The 17,708-nt window shown below is 38.1% G+C and overlaps 1 protein-coding gene across 2 annotated transcripts in view; it reads left to right on the top strand.

The window, feature by feature from the left end:
* The first annotated feature begins 879 nt into the window (after positions 1–879).
* The window catches only part of LYN (LYN proto-oncogene, Src family tyrosine kinase), a 34,241-nt gene continuing 17,412 nt past the window's right edge, over positions 880–17,708 (top strand). The window contains exons 1-6 of one of the 2 annotated variants that reach the window (XM_053465970.1): positions 880–1,401; positions 11,677–11,747; positions 15,581–15,626; positions 15,727–15,826; positions 16,557–16,655; positions 16,741–16,844. In XM_053465970.1, coding sequence (XP_053321945.1) covers positions 11,682–11,747; positions 15,581–15,626; positions 15,727–15,826; positions 16,557–16,655; positions 16,741–16,844 — 415 coding nt within the window. In that variant the 5' untranslated portion in view covers positions 880–1,401; positions 11,677–11,681. Of the gene's footprint in view, positions 1,402–11,676; positions 11,811–15,580; positions 15,627–15,726; positions 15,827–16,556; positions 16,656–16,740; positions 16,845–17,708 lie in introns of both variants that reach the window. The other variant, XM_053465968.1, reaches the window with a different exon arrangement.

Genomic DNA, 17,708 nt, shown 5'->3' on the forward strand with positions numbered 1-17,708 from the left:
AAAAACACGGTCCTTTCAAACTTGAGGAACGTTGAGGCTTGCCATTCTGTGCTACATCCTAAAGATGTTTTACTTTACTGAGAGGGTAGTAGATAAGCAGAAAAGCGTTTAGGCAGATGTGGTAGAGGGTAACACAGTAAAAGAATTTAAACATGTATGAGTTAGGCGTATTGCTATCCTGAATCGAAGGGGAGACAAAGAACTGATTAAAGTCGGAGTATTTAAAGCATGAAAAAAATGGCAAGACTAGATGGTTCTTATCTGTTGTCAAATTCTATATTTCTGTTCTACAGTCAATAAACTTGCGTATGAACAAAATTCATAAAAATATTCACTACAGTAAAACGTGTTATACGACAGAAATCAAGGAGCAGTTTTTAAATCCCAATTTTTATACAAGGATTTCATGTTTCGGCAAACTTCATTGAAACAGTACAGAAATAGCATAGTTTAGAATAATGACAATTATATTGGTAATAACTAATAGACTCTCCTTTAATCCTTATCTTCATACAGGTAGCAAAGTCTACATCAGATACAATTACAGTTGCCATATCAGCCATTTTTCTTCCTGGACACCTATACTTTTGTGGATATTACAAAATCAGCACCTGTAGTGCTACCTTGCAGTATTTATAAACCGCCACAAGGACGTTAATTAAGTTTATACATCTATCATTAGTAATTATTAGGTGTCGATCAGTAACATGCAGCAATATAGGTGTATCTACTCTCTAGGAAAAAAAGTTGCTGATATGGCAACCTTAGATACAATAATGGTAGAAAGCACACTAGTGTTTTCAGAGGTTAAGCATTGGCATTCTATAATCGGAAGCTGGAATTAGATTCTACAGTAAAAGCAAAAAACAGGGAAATTAGGGCGTAGTGCCTTCCATGAGTAAATAATTAGTGATTTAGTAATTTGAGAACTGCTTTCACCATCATAGTGAAAGGTTTCCTCTGCTACAGTTATTGAAAGCCAGGATCTGGATAAGAAGGAAGAAAGGGGGTCACAGCAGAACCCATGCCTTCCCTGACGTTAGATAAAGCTTCATTCTCTTCATGCTCAAGTACTTTCCTTGCCTGACATACAGAGATGTATGCAAATCCTCCCGGTAAATACATACCAGGAAGTAAAAGAAAAAAAAAAGAATCTACAGAGCCTCATTGAAGCAAGTTCCTTCCAGTGAGTGGCTGCAGGGGCTCTCAGACAGTGCGCTCCTCAACACTTAGGGCTTTTATTTATATTATTACTTTTATTTTATCAGTATTTTCTTTGGTACTCTGGAGAAACCTCAAGACATCGCAGGAGTGGTGGAATCCATAGCTTGATTTCTTTTGTTGGCTGCTCACAGTGTTACTCTTAAGGAATACCCAGTGAACCAAGGATCAAGCAGAACAGTAGGTACCTTATTTAAGTGTGTGTGAGAGTGAGTGTAAGTGTGTGTGTGTATGAGAGTGAGTGAGTGTGTGTATGTATGAGAGTGAGTGTGCGTTTAATTTGTGTTGGTGTAAAATGCCAATCAGCCAGTGTAAAAGTTATACAGGGTTTTCAGAGTGCCTCCCAACTTTGGGCTTTAGTAGAAACTTTATGGGGCTGATCGGTGAGTTTGATGGGTCACATTGGTGTCTGTGTGCGATTGCTGAATGTCTACATTCTTTTGAAATAGTGTTTTTTTTGTTATTTCTGTGCTGTATCCACAGGAACAGACAGAATGTAATGTATTGTCATTCATTATTATTATTATCTTTTATTTATATAGCGCCAACAGTTTACACAGCGCTTAATACAATACATAAATTCAAGGGGTATGACAAGACGAGAATTGACAGACAAACCGATACATTAGGTGGAGAGAGCCCCGATCGCAAGCTTACAATTCATGAGCAGAACCCCTTAACTCTTGGAATGCCAGGGCTTTTGCGCACATCCCTTCAGCATTTGAAAATTAAACAAGGAAATTACTTTTTCTTTGATTAAATATATACCCTCATCCTAATAAAAAAAAAAAATAGGACAAACGTTCATGAAGGAACAAATTATAGGCATGTGTTAACATTATATTAACCTGAATTCTTGAAAGATCTGTAAAGAGAAGAAAAACCCAATGCTTGGTTTATAGGAAAAAGCAGAAGTAATGCTATTTTACAACAGCGGGGTTGTAAAACTGCATATATGTCCTATTACAGTCTCTTAAAATGAATTGTACAATTTTGTTTCAGAAAAACGCAACTTTTTAAAATTTGAATGCAATGTTTGGTCCGGTGCAGCTATCACCTCATTGTAACTATAAAAATGCAATATTTTCATTTTTCTATCCATATTTAACTCTTAGTATGTATCGTATTATAGATGGAAGGAGTCTGTTTTGAGTTGTATTTCATTTTGTGTTCTTAGGTCACTTTTAAAGCCCTTTATTACGCCGGTGAAGAATTTGTTTATTAGGCTAAGCAGGTTCCATCGTAAATGACCTTCCGTTTTTCTGCACAAAGGGAAGCTCTGTCTAGGGGCTTTTGTTAAACATCTGATTATCAGTTGAGAACAGGACAGGTGAGACCAAGCATTCCAAAGGTTACTTGGTAATGTAAAGTCGATTAGCGTCACTAGTCCAGGAATGACTGATATTATGGAGGCAGGGTCTGTCATCTTGCTAATGGAAAGAGCCACCAGCCTTTATAATCCTGGAAGGACATCTTGTTGGGTAGAATTGCTTGTGGCGTGGGCTATATATGCTTCATGCGGGGCAGCTGTGCACATACATTCTAATATCTGCGACAAGGAAAGTCCGGCCGCCAAATTTTAAATGATTATTTAATATTGTTATTTTATTATTGTACCATTGCCATATATGTTGCTAAAAATAGCCCTTTAATGTCCCATGCTAGTGGACCAGACATAATCAAGAAAATCAAATCATGTACTAGAGTGTCTGCAGGTCTTCAAGGCAGAAGTTATGGAAAATGATGCTCCTGGGCCCTTGGTATCCTGCCAAATAGCCCTAAGCTTCGTCGGTGCATCTAAGAGTCACATTTGTTCTGTACTCACAGAAGTATGCCACACAACTGTTAATCATGAATGTCCAGTTGAACTACCCCCTACAGTCTATAGCCAGTCTATGGCTTTGTGGGGCTTAAGTGTTCTTGAGTGTTTTGAGACAATCAGGATGTCATCTGACACAAAATACAAGTACAAGTGACATGAAGAAAACCGAGAGAGTTGTGGTCTAGTAATAGATATAAGCGTTTTCATTTATTATTACTTTTGGTATCAATCTATATCAATTGAACTCACCTTCGTCTGCTCAGATGTTTGTGATGCCCTTTTTGGACCAGGAATTGGAATATTTTCTTGCAAGAAGTATTTTGGGCAAGCTGAAATTGTACTTTTAGCTGTGATAATTATTTAGAATAAAATATCCACAGCGGCAGTGAACAAACACATAATTAACTCCCAATCTAGGCATCTATACCTAATATGATAGAAAAAAAGTGTTTTGTTTGTGATATATTTTCTTGTTCCTGTTGTAATAAAATGCTACATTGTTCCTGTTCTTGGAATTAATTTCCACTTGAGAGAGTTTGAAATTCCCCATGGTGGAACATGTGACATTGTCACTTCCTGACACCTGAGATGACTCTAGTGATTAGTACATGTTCCGAAAGTGACCTTTACCCTGAGTGGTGCTATGGAGAGAAGCTAAGTCGAGTTATTTCATTTCTCAGCTGTTTGGCTTTAACAGCGGTTAGAAAGGATCAATTAAAAACACATTGTATAAAGAGCCTAGGTATTTCCCATGTTATGTACTATTATAATAGAGCATTACAAGACATTCTCCAAAGGTACAAAACATAGATGCACATTTCACTGGTCTGTAATATGAGAAGAACAGGCATCTCTATTTGGGATGCGGCCATTCGGATTTGCTGAAGTTACCAAACTTAATCCATTGCGTTTTTTTTTTTTAAACATTAAAAATGGACGGCTGCTTACGTGGCAGCAGAATTTTAACATTTCAAGCTCAATTTAGCTTAACGCCATATGGACCTAGGTCCAGTTAACATGGTCACCTATCTATGGAAGCAGTATCCATGGTACTAGACTACCCACTGGTGAGGTCAGGCACTGATGTTGGATGAGAAGGCCTGGCTCGCAATCTCCATTCTTGTTCATCCCGAAGGTGTTCGATGGGGTTGAGGTCAGGGCTCTTCCACACCAAACTCATCCATGTATTTAAAGACAAACTGTTCCCACAAAGTTGAAAGCATAGCATTGTCCAAATTGTCTTGCTATGCCCCCTTTAGCATACCAAGGCATTTTGGGCAATGCTACTGAGAATGCAGTAACTGTATATTGTCTAAGTAGCTCTCCATGCCACCCAAATCCCTCTGTTCCTAGCAGCAAGGACATGACTTCCACAGGGAAACGGTGAGCTGCCTGCACGCAATGTGATATTGGAAGCCATAACCAGGTCAATAGGGACACAGTGGAAAGTATCTTTCAAAGGAAATACATATATTCTATATTTGAATATTAAAACTCTTAATGTTGGAGGAACGTTTGTGTACATTCATTTATAATAATTTGTTGTTAGAATTATTATTCTATAGCAAGTTTTAAACCCAAATGGCTTGGGAGATTTAACCTATTAAGAGAGATATGATGCTTATAGGGATGTTTGGAGAGGTGGAAATGGGTAAGATTATTCAGGGCCAACCATGCCATTCTCGCAGAAGAAGCTCACCATGGTTGGCCCTTCATAATGCTCAGTAGGATAACATTTTTCATTTGACCTTAACTGAAATTAGAATAAACCCTGGTAAATTTGCGGGTCATATGAAACCTTTTAGCTTTCTGAATTATCTGTGCATGATGTCCTGTGTTACTGGTAAAAATGGTAAATGTCAGGGGAATGACTGACCAAAGTCGAGAAAGAGGAAGTCGGTTTTTGTACGGTGCATTTCACATGCCAAGTTCTGTTTGTGATCTGGTGTCACACACCGCTCTATAAACAGTAATGTACACAGCTACTCCTAGCACCATAAGCCATCCACACCGGACAATGTAAGTACTGTTGGAAGAGCCAAATTATACCTGAACGTGATGAAATATTTTAAGAAAACGATGCTAAAATAATTGAATTTGTAAAATGCAACTTTTTAATCTTCTATGACATAAGCAGAGGTGTTTACTGTCAAACGAAAATTGCAATGCTTGTGTCAATATCAGATTGTTGGAACAAGGTTTCTGTTAATAGTTCAACGAGGCAGACATTCCAAGTCCATCGATATTTAGTTTACTTATTTTCATGTCTGTGCAATGATCGAGATAATGTAACAATGAGCAACATTATTTTGTTTGTGTGAAATGTAAAAAAAAAAAAAAAAAAAGCACAGTTGGTCTATGCAAATCCAGTGAATCGGAGAACTGAACCACAGGGGAAGATCAGCCGGAATGAAGTATGAATTTCACATGGTCCGGATTCTGACAATTTCTTACCGTTCTGTTAATTTGATTACTTTAACAGTCACGGAACCACTTCCCTTCTATTTGTTCTAGTTGGCATGTAATACTTGGAAACCCTCAGAGTTTGGATCTGGGACTATACCAGGATTTTATAAGTGGAACTGACTCCATCATATTTTACTCTGATCTAATAATCCCAGTTGGTGCTCTTCTCATTGGTATATAGCTTTAAAAATCCCTGCTTGAATACAGGTAACAGTTCAGAGTATTTTTTTTTTTTTTTTACCTCTTGGCAAGTCATCAATTTCATATGGACCATTATCGTACCTCCCAAGTGTCTTAATTTAGGAGGGACAGTCCCACTTTTGGACTCAACCCCCTTCTTTTCTCCCCTCATGTCCCTCTCTTGTTTGGTGAGCTGTCTCTCAATGTTCTACAGTCCTAAAAGCACTTTCTACCGGTAGCAAAATAAATGTCATCACTACCTACCTGGTACTACATACTACAGCCTTTAATGTGTTTTATATGAAGTAGCAACTTCATCCTACAAATTGTAAAGAAATCATACTTACAAAATAGGAACTACCCAATTCCAATAATTTGATATTTTATATAAATGCTATCGATCAGTGTAGCTTGCCTTTGCTTTTAATGCTCATCCCAACCATGTGAGATCAGGTGGTATTAAGTGTATGTTTTACATGTTACAAAGAAGAAGAAGAAGAACAGTATGAGAACGTGATGCAATGAATGACTTATAAATCAAAATGAGGTTCACTACCCCTTTTTGATTATTCCTAATAGTTCATATTGACCGATTGCACTCTGAGAGATTGGTCTGAATACCGGTTGTAAAATTGATCTTGATACAGATCCTGTTGTTGCAAAATAAGGAAGGATGTCCTGTTTCAGCTATGACCTTACGCAAATGTATGTCAGGATCTACACTTTGTGTAGCCTGTGTGCTGTTGCTGTCGGTATAGTTTGTTTATATATGTATTGTGTGTCCTTCCCTCTATATGTTCCCTATGGGACCAAAATTCTTCCTGTTATTTGAAAAGACGTGCCGTAGCTAACATCTATTCTGCCTCTTGAAACTGTCCGTTTTTAGGTTTTATTCTATGTGCACGCATATAGTTATGTAGAAGACGTTGGCGGGTTTGCGGCAGCTTCAATTCTTGATCCGCATGCTCGGTGCTGGTTGTTAGAAGGTCTGCGCCGGGGTGGTGACCTGCAGCGATTGCGTTTTAGGAGCAGCTATTAAAAAGGAAATCACTGTTTGGCACACCGTGCCCCCTATGACATAACTGGAAACTTGTCGTCACATCATAAGCACATTACAGCCCTCATTAATATTTAACAGATATAGGTAATTAACTGATAACTGCGATCAAGCTGAACTGTACCTCGTGGAACCACTTGAGAAGTTAACTTTACTTCCTTTTCGTTGAACCCATGACGTTGACATCGCTTCGGAGATGGATTTAGTAGAAGAAATCAATCCCATAAACTAAGTAGCCTTCTGTCTATGTTTTAAACGAACCAAGGGTGACTCTTTATTTTAAAGGGTTCAAACTATGTGATTTATTGACCTGTTTATGGAACTAGTTTGCAGATATTGATATCCGTTTACGCTGTTAACATTTTCTTTACACAAGGAAGTCTTGCATTTTTCTTTATATTTGTAGAATGCCAAGATTTAAATTCCCGCAGCCTTTTTCTCCATTGTTCTGAACAAAATATTATGTGGAGCTGCTAAGCAAGTACATTTGGTTTACTTTGGTATAATTTAAGAAAAATTGGCAAAACTGCTCTTTTAAAAAAAATAAATTGGCAAATTCATTGTCGTGATGATCTTACACCCATTCACACTAGACATTGCGAGGTCAATGAGGATGAAACCTTTGGATCCAAAAAGCAACTTGGGAAGAATTCTATTCCCATTCGAGAACAGGAAGTTCTTTTAGATTCAAACTGATAAATGGAAACTTAATGGATATTTGGAGCTGTGTTGTGTGTTATTGTGATGCAGGAGGAAGGTGCCATATCACGTCTGCTGTTGACTTTATATGATATGGGTACTTAGATTGTTTTTTTAAGGACACATATATGTGGTAATTGAAGATATTGTGGGAGTTGTTGGTATACTAGCTAATACCATGTAAAACGCAAAATTCATGTGTGATTACATAACATCGCCACTGTTTCTTTTTAGTTTTTTTTTCTCCAGATCCTCTATAACTTTAAAGGCACTGGCAGACTACTGAACCACGAAAGTACATTAAAGTACTTTGTGCATTTATTGAACCTAAACTTAAGGAGAAGCTACAGCAGGACACCTCCTCTGTGGTCTGATGTTTCGCATCAGTGATTGGCCGCTTGAAGCAGCCAATCGGTGACAGGAAAGCACTCCATTTAAAAATGAATGGTACCATTTTCTATGTATATGCACAAGGGCCTTGTCAGATCTCTGTGTGCATTTGCAAGGGGGGACATCATGAACAAATAAAGGGACCACTCAGCTATCATCAGCCTTAAAGTGCGTATGATGGCTGGAGTGTCCCTTTCACTCTGCCTCTGGGGTTGTGTTGTATTGGATCATGTTGCTAAAGCTTGCCAAGTTTCCTCTTTCCTGTTATGAATTTATCCTTGGCAACCACCCCATGTGTGTATTATACTAGCAGTATAACGCACACATAGTATTTTTATGTGTTTTCTTTTGTATCTTGTCAATCAAGATCACAAAAGGATATCCAACTTTTCATATTTCTCATTAAAAAAAAAGTGTGACACAATGTTTGGACATTTTACAACCTTTTTTGTTTTTGGAGATAATTTAAAAGCTTATTTAATGATTTACAAATATGACAGAGCCCGTAATTTATTTTTCTTTCACGCTAAAATCAAAACCAATCAGTAATCAGTAGGGTCTACCTTACCTATTATGATGCTATTACCGGTAATTTTCACAAGCATGTGGTAACTGCTAGGTGAACATTTAACTTTTATCTAACATTGTTCTAAAATACGAAATGCAAACATGTATTTAGTTGTCCGTTCTCCAAAAATAAAGGAGGGGGGTTGAAATTCAATTAAAATTGAGGTTTCAATACTCCGAATTTGTATTCCACTTCCTTTTATCGGCCCATATCTGTAGGTGTCTCATTAATGAGTGTGTTATTATAATACTGTGGAAAGGATTAATGCTGCCTCTCACACAGGAGAATGGAACTGTCCCATCAAGTTTGAGACACTTGGTACCTATGGTTGAGTTGTGTATAGGGGTATATTCACTAAACTGGGACTTTTCAAGTAAGCATTTCAACTCACTGAATATGTTGTGTTCATAATGATTAACTCTTAGGTCATCTTGCAAGACAAGCTGAGCTGACCCATCAACATCTCATATATATATATATAATATATATATATATATATATATATATATATAATGTGTGTGTGTGTGTGTGTGTGTGTGTAGATATATATTTTGAAGGACTAGTGTAGCCCTTATAGCAGGAGAAGCTTACATAATGATAGCAAGAGGTTAAACATTCAGTTCACCATCAAAATCCCAGTTTAGCGAATGCATTTCTTACAGGAGGGATTGAAAACACTGAAGGATGCCGTTTAAGGGTGTAATAGTTGGGGGGATAAAGGGCTAGTGATTTTGAAGCCCCGTGTTTATTAGGGAGTAATTATTGTTTAGGGGCCGTTTATTCTGTGTGTGTCGCTGTGCCCAGATGGTCCTGTTTTCAGAGGATTGTCCCCTCGAGCCTCTGGGTCAAGTACCCAGGTATGTGCATCGCTTACTAGCTCCAAAAATCAGATGTCTGGCTTCTTAATTTCAAAATTGCTTTGTACAGTAAGTGGTTAATATTCCGTTTACTGAATGTATGAGATTATATATGAAGCTACTTAGCAACTACTCAAACATAACTCAACCTTTATGTGTAACATGAGTATACTGCCAACTGCCAAGAGCTGCACCTCCAGAACGCTCTATGTTTTGCTCCTTAGGAATGGTGGACAGGGCAAAGGGTGATCAGTACCTGGGTGAGACCTACCCAGACATCAAATTCTGCTTCAGAACCAAGTAATGATTCTCCAGACCCTAGTGGCCAACCCCTGGGAGCTCCTAGGTATGGGAACAGTGACATAAGGCCTTCTCATGAGTTTATGGATTAATTACCATTAAATAGCCTTTTCTTTGTTTAGTTATAACTCTATTCCTACATGACTCAACCATAGCAAATACAAGGAAGAAGATCAAAAGAGGAGCTGTAACTAAATAGAGAGAAATAACAGCCAATCCAGACGTTAAGAAGGCTGGAATCCTTAGAAAATGTAGTTCTCTAATCTGTAGTTACCATTAAATGGGTAGTAAAGTGATTTATAGTTTTCTACTTTCTGCCTCTCACACGAACGTATCGGAAAGAGTGATATGCAAGTGTGACAATAATTGGACTCTGTATTACAACAACTATTCTAAGCTATACTTTATAACAATACATAACCTAGATGTACTGTCTGAGAAGATGAAAGGAACAAAGATTGGCAGTGCGTGACTTTAAGACTTCCCCATTTAACACAATGACGGTGAAGGCCACATTTTAACACTTAATCACAGTGTTACTTTAAAATGCTCTCCTACTCTAACGAATCCCCATTGCTGTTGGATGTCCGAACCCGTATCATAAATGATTCTTTTAACCATGTAAAATAAGTAAAAAGCATCTAGTCACACACGTCTTTCTAGGGTATTTTGTAAAACTAATATCCATAATAATAATAGAGTGTATTCTCTAACCTCGTCTTGGTAAGGCTTATTAAATAATCCCATATGTGTATTTGTATAATTTACGTAAATCAATAGGATTTACAGGCCAATAATCTTTAGTCGAATAACATACTAGCTAGTTCAGTTTTAGGAGCCGTGCGATAAGTAGACCCGATCGGGTTTGCTTCCTGTTTCAGTGCTCTCAGCCTTATCTTGCTTGCCAAACAGAAAAGGGAATTGAAAATGTGTTCTTATAAAACAATTTGCATATGCTAGAAATGTAAAGGAACACATTTAGCGATAAATTAAAGTGTTTTTAAATCTAGAGAACGTCTACAAGGTTCAACTCAAGGTTTGATGAACGTGGTTCAAAAATGTATCTATGGGTATGTGAGTTAGAAGTGGCACCTAGATATAAATATCCTTTTCTTGCATATTTTTTATTGGTTTGTATTTATCAGCTGGGAAATATAAAAAAATAGTCACGTCTACTGAATATATGTGGGTACAGTGCATGTTGAACAACGTGTCTCATATTATACTTATTTAATATTTTGAGACATTCTATTTATCAGTAACTTCAGGATTTAGGTCCCAAATTGGGAGAGTTCTACATGGACCCAGTCAGCTGAAGGGTGTCTAGTGTGCATACTTGAGAACTTCCCAGGGAAGGCTACCCGGAGCAGTGGCTTCTCAAAGGTGTGGGAATTAGCCCCAGTGAGCCTTTAGTGGAAGGGAGCTGGGCAGATAGCAGGAGAAAATGGGTGACTAGTAGGGAGAAAGTGAATGTGATCACACACCAATTCACTGCCCAACGAAAGAAGAAACATACTCTGAGTCCTGAGAAGTAAGGCTCTACAAGGAGACTCCGGGTCAAACCCTCAGAGTTTCCAGGCATGCCAATATGGTAATGTTCGGTAATGTAGCCCATTCTCTATTAGGTCTTGCATGATCTGAACGGGGGCTTTCGGTATTTGATAAGTATGGCTGCCACTCATCAGTAGAGCTGCAAGAGTTACCATGAAAACATCACACATTTGCTTTTATACAGTAACCCCCATGGGGGGGGGGAGACACCTACAAGTGACTTATTTAGTTATGCAAATCACACAACTCTAGGCTCCCCTCCAACTATGTCACCTAAAAAAGGGCTCCCTCTTTGGCCATCATAGCAGATCCAAAGGATGACTAAGACTCAAGCAAGAAGAAAAAAATAGAGCTTTCGGCCCTGAGTAACGGATAACCATAGACTGAAGGGGAAAATGTGAATTCTAAAACGCAAACACACATGTTGGAGCAGAATTTAGAGGTCTATAATAAAATGTTGCCGTGTGTGTGTGTGTGTATATATGAGTTATTATACTGGAATAGTTTCATGCTCTGAAATCTATCAAATTGTTGTATTTTAATTTGTGTTGTTTTTCTCCTGCAGAAAATATGGGATGTTTAGGGTCAAAAATGAAAGACAGCGGTCCTGCGACTGGGAGTGAGAAGATCAATTCAGTACGTAAATCTGAACGAGCTATTTATGTGCCAGACCCAACGTCCGGTAAACAGCAAAGGCCAGTAAGTAGATAGCCAAGGAGAGAATACTTTAGTAGCAAGTAGCCATGCCTTCCTCCTGCCCGTTTCACACGTACACTAGCTCCCTTAGACTACACAAAAGGCTTTATCTGTAATCTCATAATGACTCCAATTATTAATATACTGTAAATACATTCAGTTTAATGGAGGCCATGAAATAGTCCGTTCAGTGTCATTTTAATGTTGTGGGCTTCTTCTGCCAGTATAATTAGGACAGTTTTCAATCATTTTACTGTATTTTACAAATGTTAAAAAGTGTTCAGCTTTTCATATACATTTGAGTTAAATAATATACTATGATGTTATTAAGCAGCACCAATATATTATTTATATCATGTAGTTTTTAATCTTATTTTTGTTAAAACATCCAACCTTCCAGTAGAAACATTGTGTGAGATATTTGCCAAAAGGCACCATATTTTGTACAGCATAAAAAATATTCTACCATTTTTATCATCCAATTCCTAATTCTTGCACTCAAGTCTGTTGCCAAAATTAACAGCCACCACGTTTATCCAGACTATTTAGCATGATGGCAGTCAAAATTTGCTTTAGCTGGGGTGCCAAACATTGCTTTTCATGGTCACTTTGCAGTCTTGGACACTAGATTAGCATGAATGAGTGGAAGAGATTGTGTAAATTATTGTGCTGTACACATAGTGAGAGTACCGGTTTTGGACCCAAATACCTCTGTCAACTTTTCCTCCCCCTTTATACAAACTTAGTGTGTCTGAGTATGAGTGTGACACAGTTCCTATTCATATCTTGGGAGGTGTGTGTATAGGACCTTGTGTGATGGTAGTTATAAAAACCAATCCTAATAATGGATATTTTTGTTGCAGCTAGTGACGTGTATACCAGGAACCTCCTTCCCTAGCTCCGCTTAGCAGGCATGGATAGGTGTAGGATAGCCTTATGCCTTTCCCATGCATTCTTAGGCTCCCTCGCTGTATCACTTCTGCTTTAACGTTTGACATTATTGATTTTATTTCTACAATGCGTGATATCAGTTTCCACTTCATGTCATTAAACAGCTCTTTATCGTATGTTTAATTTTGCTGCCCGCCCTTGTCTGTAAGTCCCATAGTTACCTATAGTACATGACATACTAAAACTTACATCACATTGCCTCCTTGTTATGTTTTTTTGTTATTACCTCTAAAATGAAATGCTGCTCTGTGACTTTCAATCGAACTGCATTGTGTTATTGCGGACCTGCTCAATATAATAAAAGTTCTGCCATTGTCTAATTTAAAGTCGTAGCCTGTATACTGTATATTCAGTGCTGTGTACTGCACGGTTTGTGGACTGTATATGCTTTATCCATTAATATAGTTGATTACACAATGTGTTAATTTCTAAGAAAGAAAAACATGTCTCACCTCAGGAAAATGAAATATATTTATATAAAAATTCAAGCTGATGTAAATGTGAGGACTGCCAGTACTTGCACGACTATGCAGATCTTTTTGTATTAATAAACCCTGAGTAAATACAGTGCAGCTCTTTATTTGCTGGGTTTGTTTGCAGACTGATATGAGGTTAGACATTGTACAGTGCAAGTAAATAGACACACCAGGAAGGAAGTCCCAGCCCAAAGTGGTATTCAGTGGGCCAGAGCTGAGTCAGGCAAGGCTGCCATGTGTTGGTGGAAATAGAGCCCATCACATCTGGCTACTGTTTATAAGCCTTACTGGGCTGCTGGATTGTGTGATAAATTATAGATTTTTCCACTCTAAACTCCATCTCTTTTAATGTTTCGGTGCAACTTGTGGTCTGGCTCTTAGAGCCAAGCAGAACCCATATGTTTACTTGAATCTGCAGTAATAATTTGTGACACATTAAGTTACAGAAGTTGTTCATCTATGGCCAACTTGTTCAATACATAGCACATACCTTTTTTTAATGGGCCACTTTAGGCCACAAATCCCTTCATACCCCCTTTCTGCCCCTCATGCCCCCTTTCTGCCCCTCATGCCCCCTTTCTGCCCCTCATGCCCCCTAGCCACAACCCATAGTGTGATAGTGGCATGATCGAATAATACTGCCAAGTGACATGACGGTGAACATTTCTGTCAGTATTTATGATGAGAGGAAGGGCTGCCTTTTAATGGCAGCAAAAAGGTTGTTTGAAAACCGAGAAACCTAAGAATTCTAGGAACCTCAGAATTTTGTTGAAAATCAAGAAGAATGCTTTGCAAGTATATTTGGTTTGTTCCATGGCATATATGAGGAACATTTTCAAGTGACAATGAGGAAGTATATGTGTTTTTTTTCCCCTAGTTGTTAAAGTAAAGGCATGATTTGAGGTCTACTGGCATAGCCACAGGTGAGGATGGGCCCTGACAGCCTTTAGCGGGAGGGAACTGGGTGGGCAGCAATAAGCAGGACATGGGCAGGGAGTGGGCACGTCTAAACAAAGAAGAAACTGACCCAGGGAAGTAGGCCCTTACCTGGAGACTCTGTGCCAAACCTGAAGAGTTCCCAGGACTGAGCGTGTATAATAGAAGTCTCTACGAAGGCTGTTAAGCACGATTAAACGTTATCATTAGTTTTTGGGATTTGATGCATTGTGCATTTTTGACACCTTTTGTGCACCATCCACAATGATCAATGGAGTCAAACAAAAAAGTTGAGCGGCAACTTGATAAAGACCTTCAATAAACCTGCCTGAGTGCCTGGAGCCGTTTTCTATTTTGATTTACTGGGGAGCTGGCCCTTCCTGGCACAGCTAAGCACCTGAGTTCCTGTGGTGTGTGTGCAGATTCCTGATTCTGGTGACTTCCATCTTATGAGTGACCTGCGGACGAAAAGGTCCTCTTTGTTGGTGAATTGTCACACCAGTTCGTGTAACAAAATTAATTTACCAAAATTACCCAAAATGTGCGCATTTTTGTTTGACAAATATAGTTTTGGAAATATTTTGTGTAAGAACTTACCCCATTTATCGGTCCCCAGCCCTTCCCTGTTTCTTCCTCTTGCTTGCTTACCATTCATTGCTTCAAAAACTTTCACAAACGACTTCAATATATTAGTTGCAAAACCAGTGTGAACATTCACCGTGTTATTAAAAAAAAGTGTGAAATGAAGCTTATCTGTCCCCTGTCCAACGCTTACATTTTGCAGTTCAGAACAATAAATAAACCTTTGTAATGCTTCTTCACAGAATAAGCAATATAAATGAATTAGTCTACCCTGTGTGTACCATGGGAGCAGCCATGTTTAATTTCCTGTTCACAGGATGTTGATGATTTATTCCTGTCAATTAATTTATTTCTCTCGCTTCGCTGGCAGCTTTTATAAGAGTGGGATGAAATGAGGGGCTATAACATAATTCAGGGAATTAATTGATACTTTTTAAACTAAATACCAAAATAAGTCACAATGATAAAATGCACAAGCTAAAGATACTTAGAATAAAAGTAGTTAGTTATCATATAAACTGTGAAAGTTTCCCTTGAATTTTCAGATTTCTGTCTCAAATTCCTCACCTCTTAGTAAATCGACATCAGTGCATTAATTTGCACCATTAGTGTTTTAGCGAATATGATGTACGTACTAAGTATAGGCTGTTTCTGTAAGGAAAGAGCATTGCATGGCATCATATGTTTGATAGTAAATCAAGTTTTTAATATGTTTTAACAATTAGCAGATCATACAATTTGTAGTCCAGAATCCTTGTTTGTTATGTTTACACAAAATGTCTCATCGTATCAAGAATATAACCAGATTTCTGCCATCTCTTTGTATAGGGTAAGGCCGGAGGTCTCTTACCTGGACAAGAACTGCAAATGCAAGGTATTTTTAATTACAGAAAATGGAACTATGTGTTTTTCCAAACAAGCTATGTCACTTGTTCAATAGTTTAAAAACAATATACGTTTTGTTTTATGTGCAGAAGAGATTGGGAATATTGTGATAGCCTTGTATCCATATCAGGGGATCCATCAGGATGACTTGACCTTCAAGAAAGGAGAAGAACTGAAAGTTCTTGAAGAGTAAGTGCTTTCGCCCACTATTCCATTGTTTTGCAGTTGGTTTCAATTAGATGATAGGGCCAGCTCAAATAGAGTTATTGGCCTTGTGGACTGCCAACTAGAAATACCTACTCTAATACCGGCAATCCAGGGGCAATCGTATGAAGGAGTGTGGATTAAGAGAAATGTTGTTTATTGGGTGGGGAAAGCACTTCAGGAAAGTAGCTGTATTAAATATTTTATGTATTGCCAAATATCATAACCAAAGATTGCCAGAGATCATAGTTTCCATGCGATAAAAAAAACCATTTTAAACTATGTATATAATGACAAAAACTGCAAGCTTTTGATTAATTTAGTTAAAAGGCACAAAGATGGACATTCCCTTTTTTGAAAATGTGTTGAATCTCACAGCCGCCCTTATGCTACCTCTTTAACGACGTTCACAAAAAATGTGACAGCTTAAGTTTAAGAGAAAACATACATTTCCAGATAAACTTCACTCATTCTTCTACTTGCAGCCTATAGCACACCACGTTTTTTTTCACGCTAGATACCTCTGTCACACTGAGCACCACCATTCTTGCAAGCCCTGATGGGCCACGTGTCACAAAAGGAAAAGTTATCAGGAGAGTTTGCAGAATGTTTGTGTGTCGTGTGATCTGTCTATTTTCTACAGCAAAATTATGTTTTTGCTTGAAAGAGAAACCTAAAATACGTTCACCGATAAGCAATGTGTTTTTCTCTGTAGGCACGGAGAATGGTGGAAAGCAAAATCTTTGTTAACGAAGAAGGAAGGATTTATTCCAAGCAACTACGTAGCCAAAAAGAACACATTAGAAAAGGAAGAGTACGTTCATCGACTTATTTATAAGTTTGGTAGCATTTATTCCTTTCCATCCTGGATACAACCCATAATTGTTTCTCTTCCTCAGATGGTTTTTCAAAGATATTACAAGAAAAGATGCAGAAAGGCAACTGCTGGCTCCTGGAAATAATGTTGGGGCTTTCCTGATCAGAGAGAGCGAAACATCAAAAGGTTGGCTTTATTCCTTTAGCGCGGTCATTATCTATGGAGGATTTACATTTCAGACAGTTCTTGATCAAATATGTTTATATGGAAATCGATCGGGTTCTGTGTATAAACGGCAATTGGTGATTTAAAGTGATAAAGATAAAAGATCCAGCAGGAACATTTCCTTGATTGCTATTAGAATTGCCCAGCTTTTATGGCCTAATGTATGTGTGGCGAAGTTGTGTAGGCCACTTGGTCAGGGGAATGCTGCGATTAGTTGCAAGTCTGATGTCATAAAACCTGGTTCAAAGTGGCCATGTTTATTTGAAAGTTCAGTATGGGTGTTACCCCTTATAATTGCTTCTTATTACTCTGACACTCATGAGAATAATTACAAAGGAAATGTGAGGTCCCACGTGTACTTTTTGCACCAGAGAAATAGTCAGTATTGGGGTAATAGTCGGGGATTCCAGTGTATTCTTGCCCTGAAGCATCATGGAAAATGGAACCAATATTGCCTTAATCACATGTCTGTGCATTTGGTTACACTAGCAGATATAAACACTCATATAAATATGAGTAAGTTAAGAATGGAATCTTAGAAAAAAAAAATGATAGACGTTTTCCATTTATCATGTGACCATGTGACCGTTCCTCTTGGTGACCTTAAATGGTTACTGATGCAAACATAGTGTAAAGCGTTTTGTCTTGACAATGGGGTCAGAGAATGCCAAGGGTAAGAGACGCGATTGAGACAAAATACTTATATAGTGGCGTTGAACCATCTGTATTCTAACCTGGAATATGAAGAAAGCCATCCTTAATCAAAGTTGCTGATCCAATAAGACAAATCAAGTTTAACATGCTGACCAAACAAACTTTAGGATA

This window comes from Spea bombifrons, chromosome 5 (assembly GCF_027358695.1).
Source record: "Spea bombifrons isolate aSpeBom1 chromosome 5, aSpeBom1.2.pri, whole genome shotgun sequence".
Lineage (NCBI taxonomy): Eukaryota > Metazoa > Chordata > Amphibia > Anura > Pelobatidae > Spea > Spea bombifrons.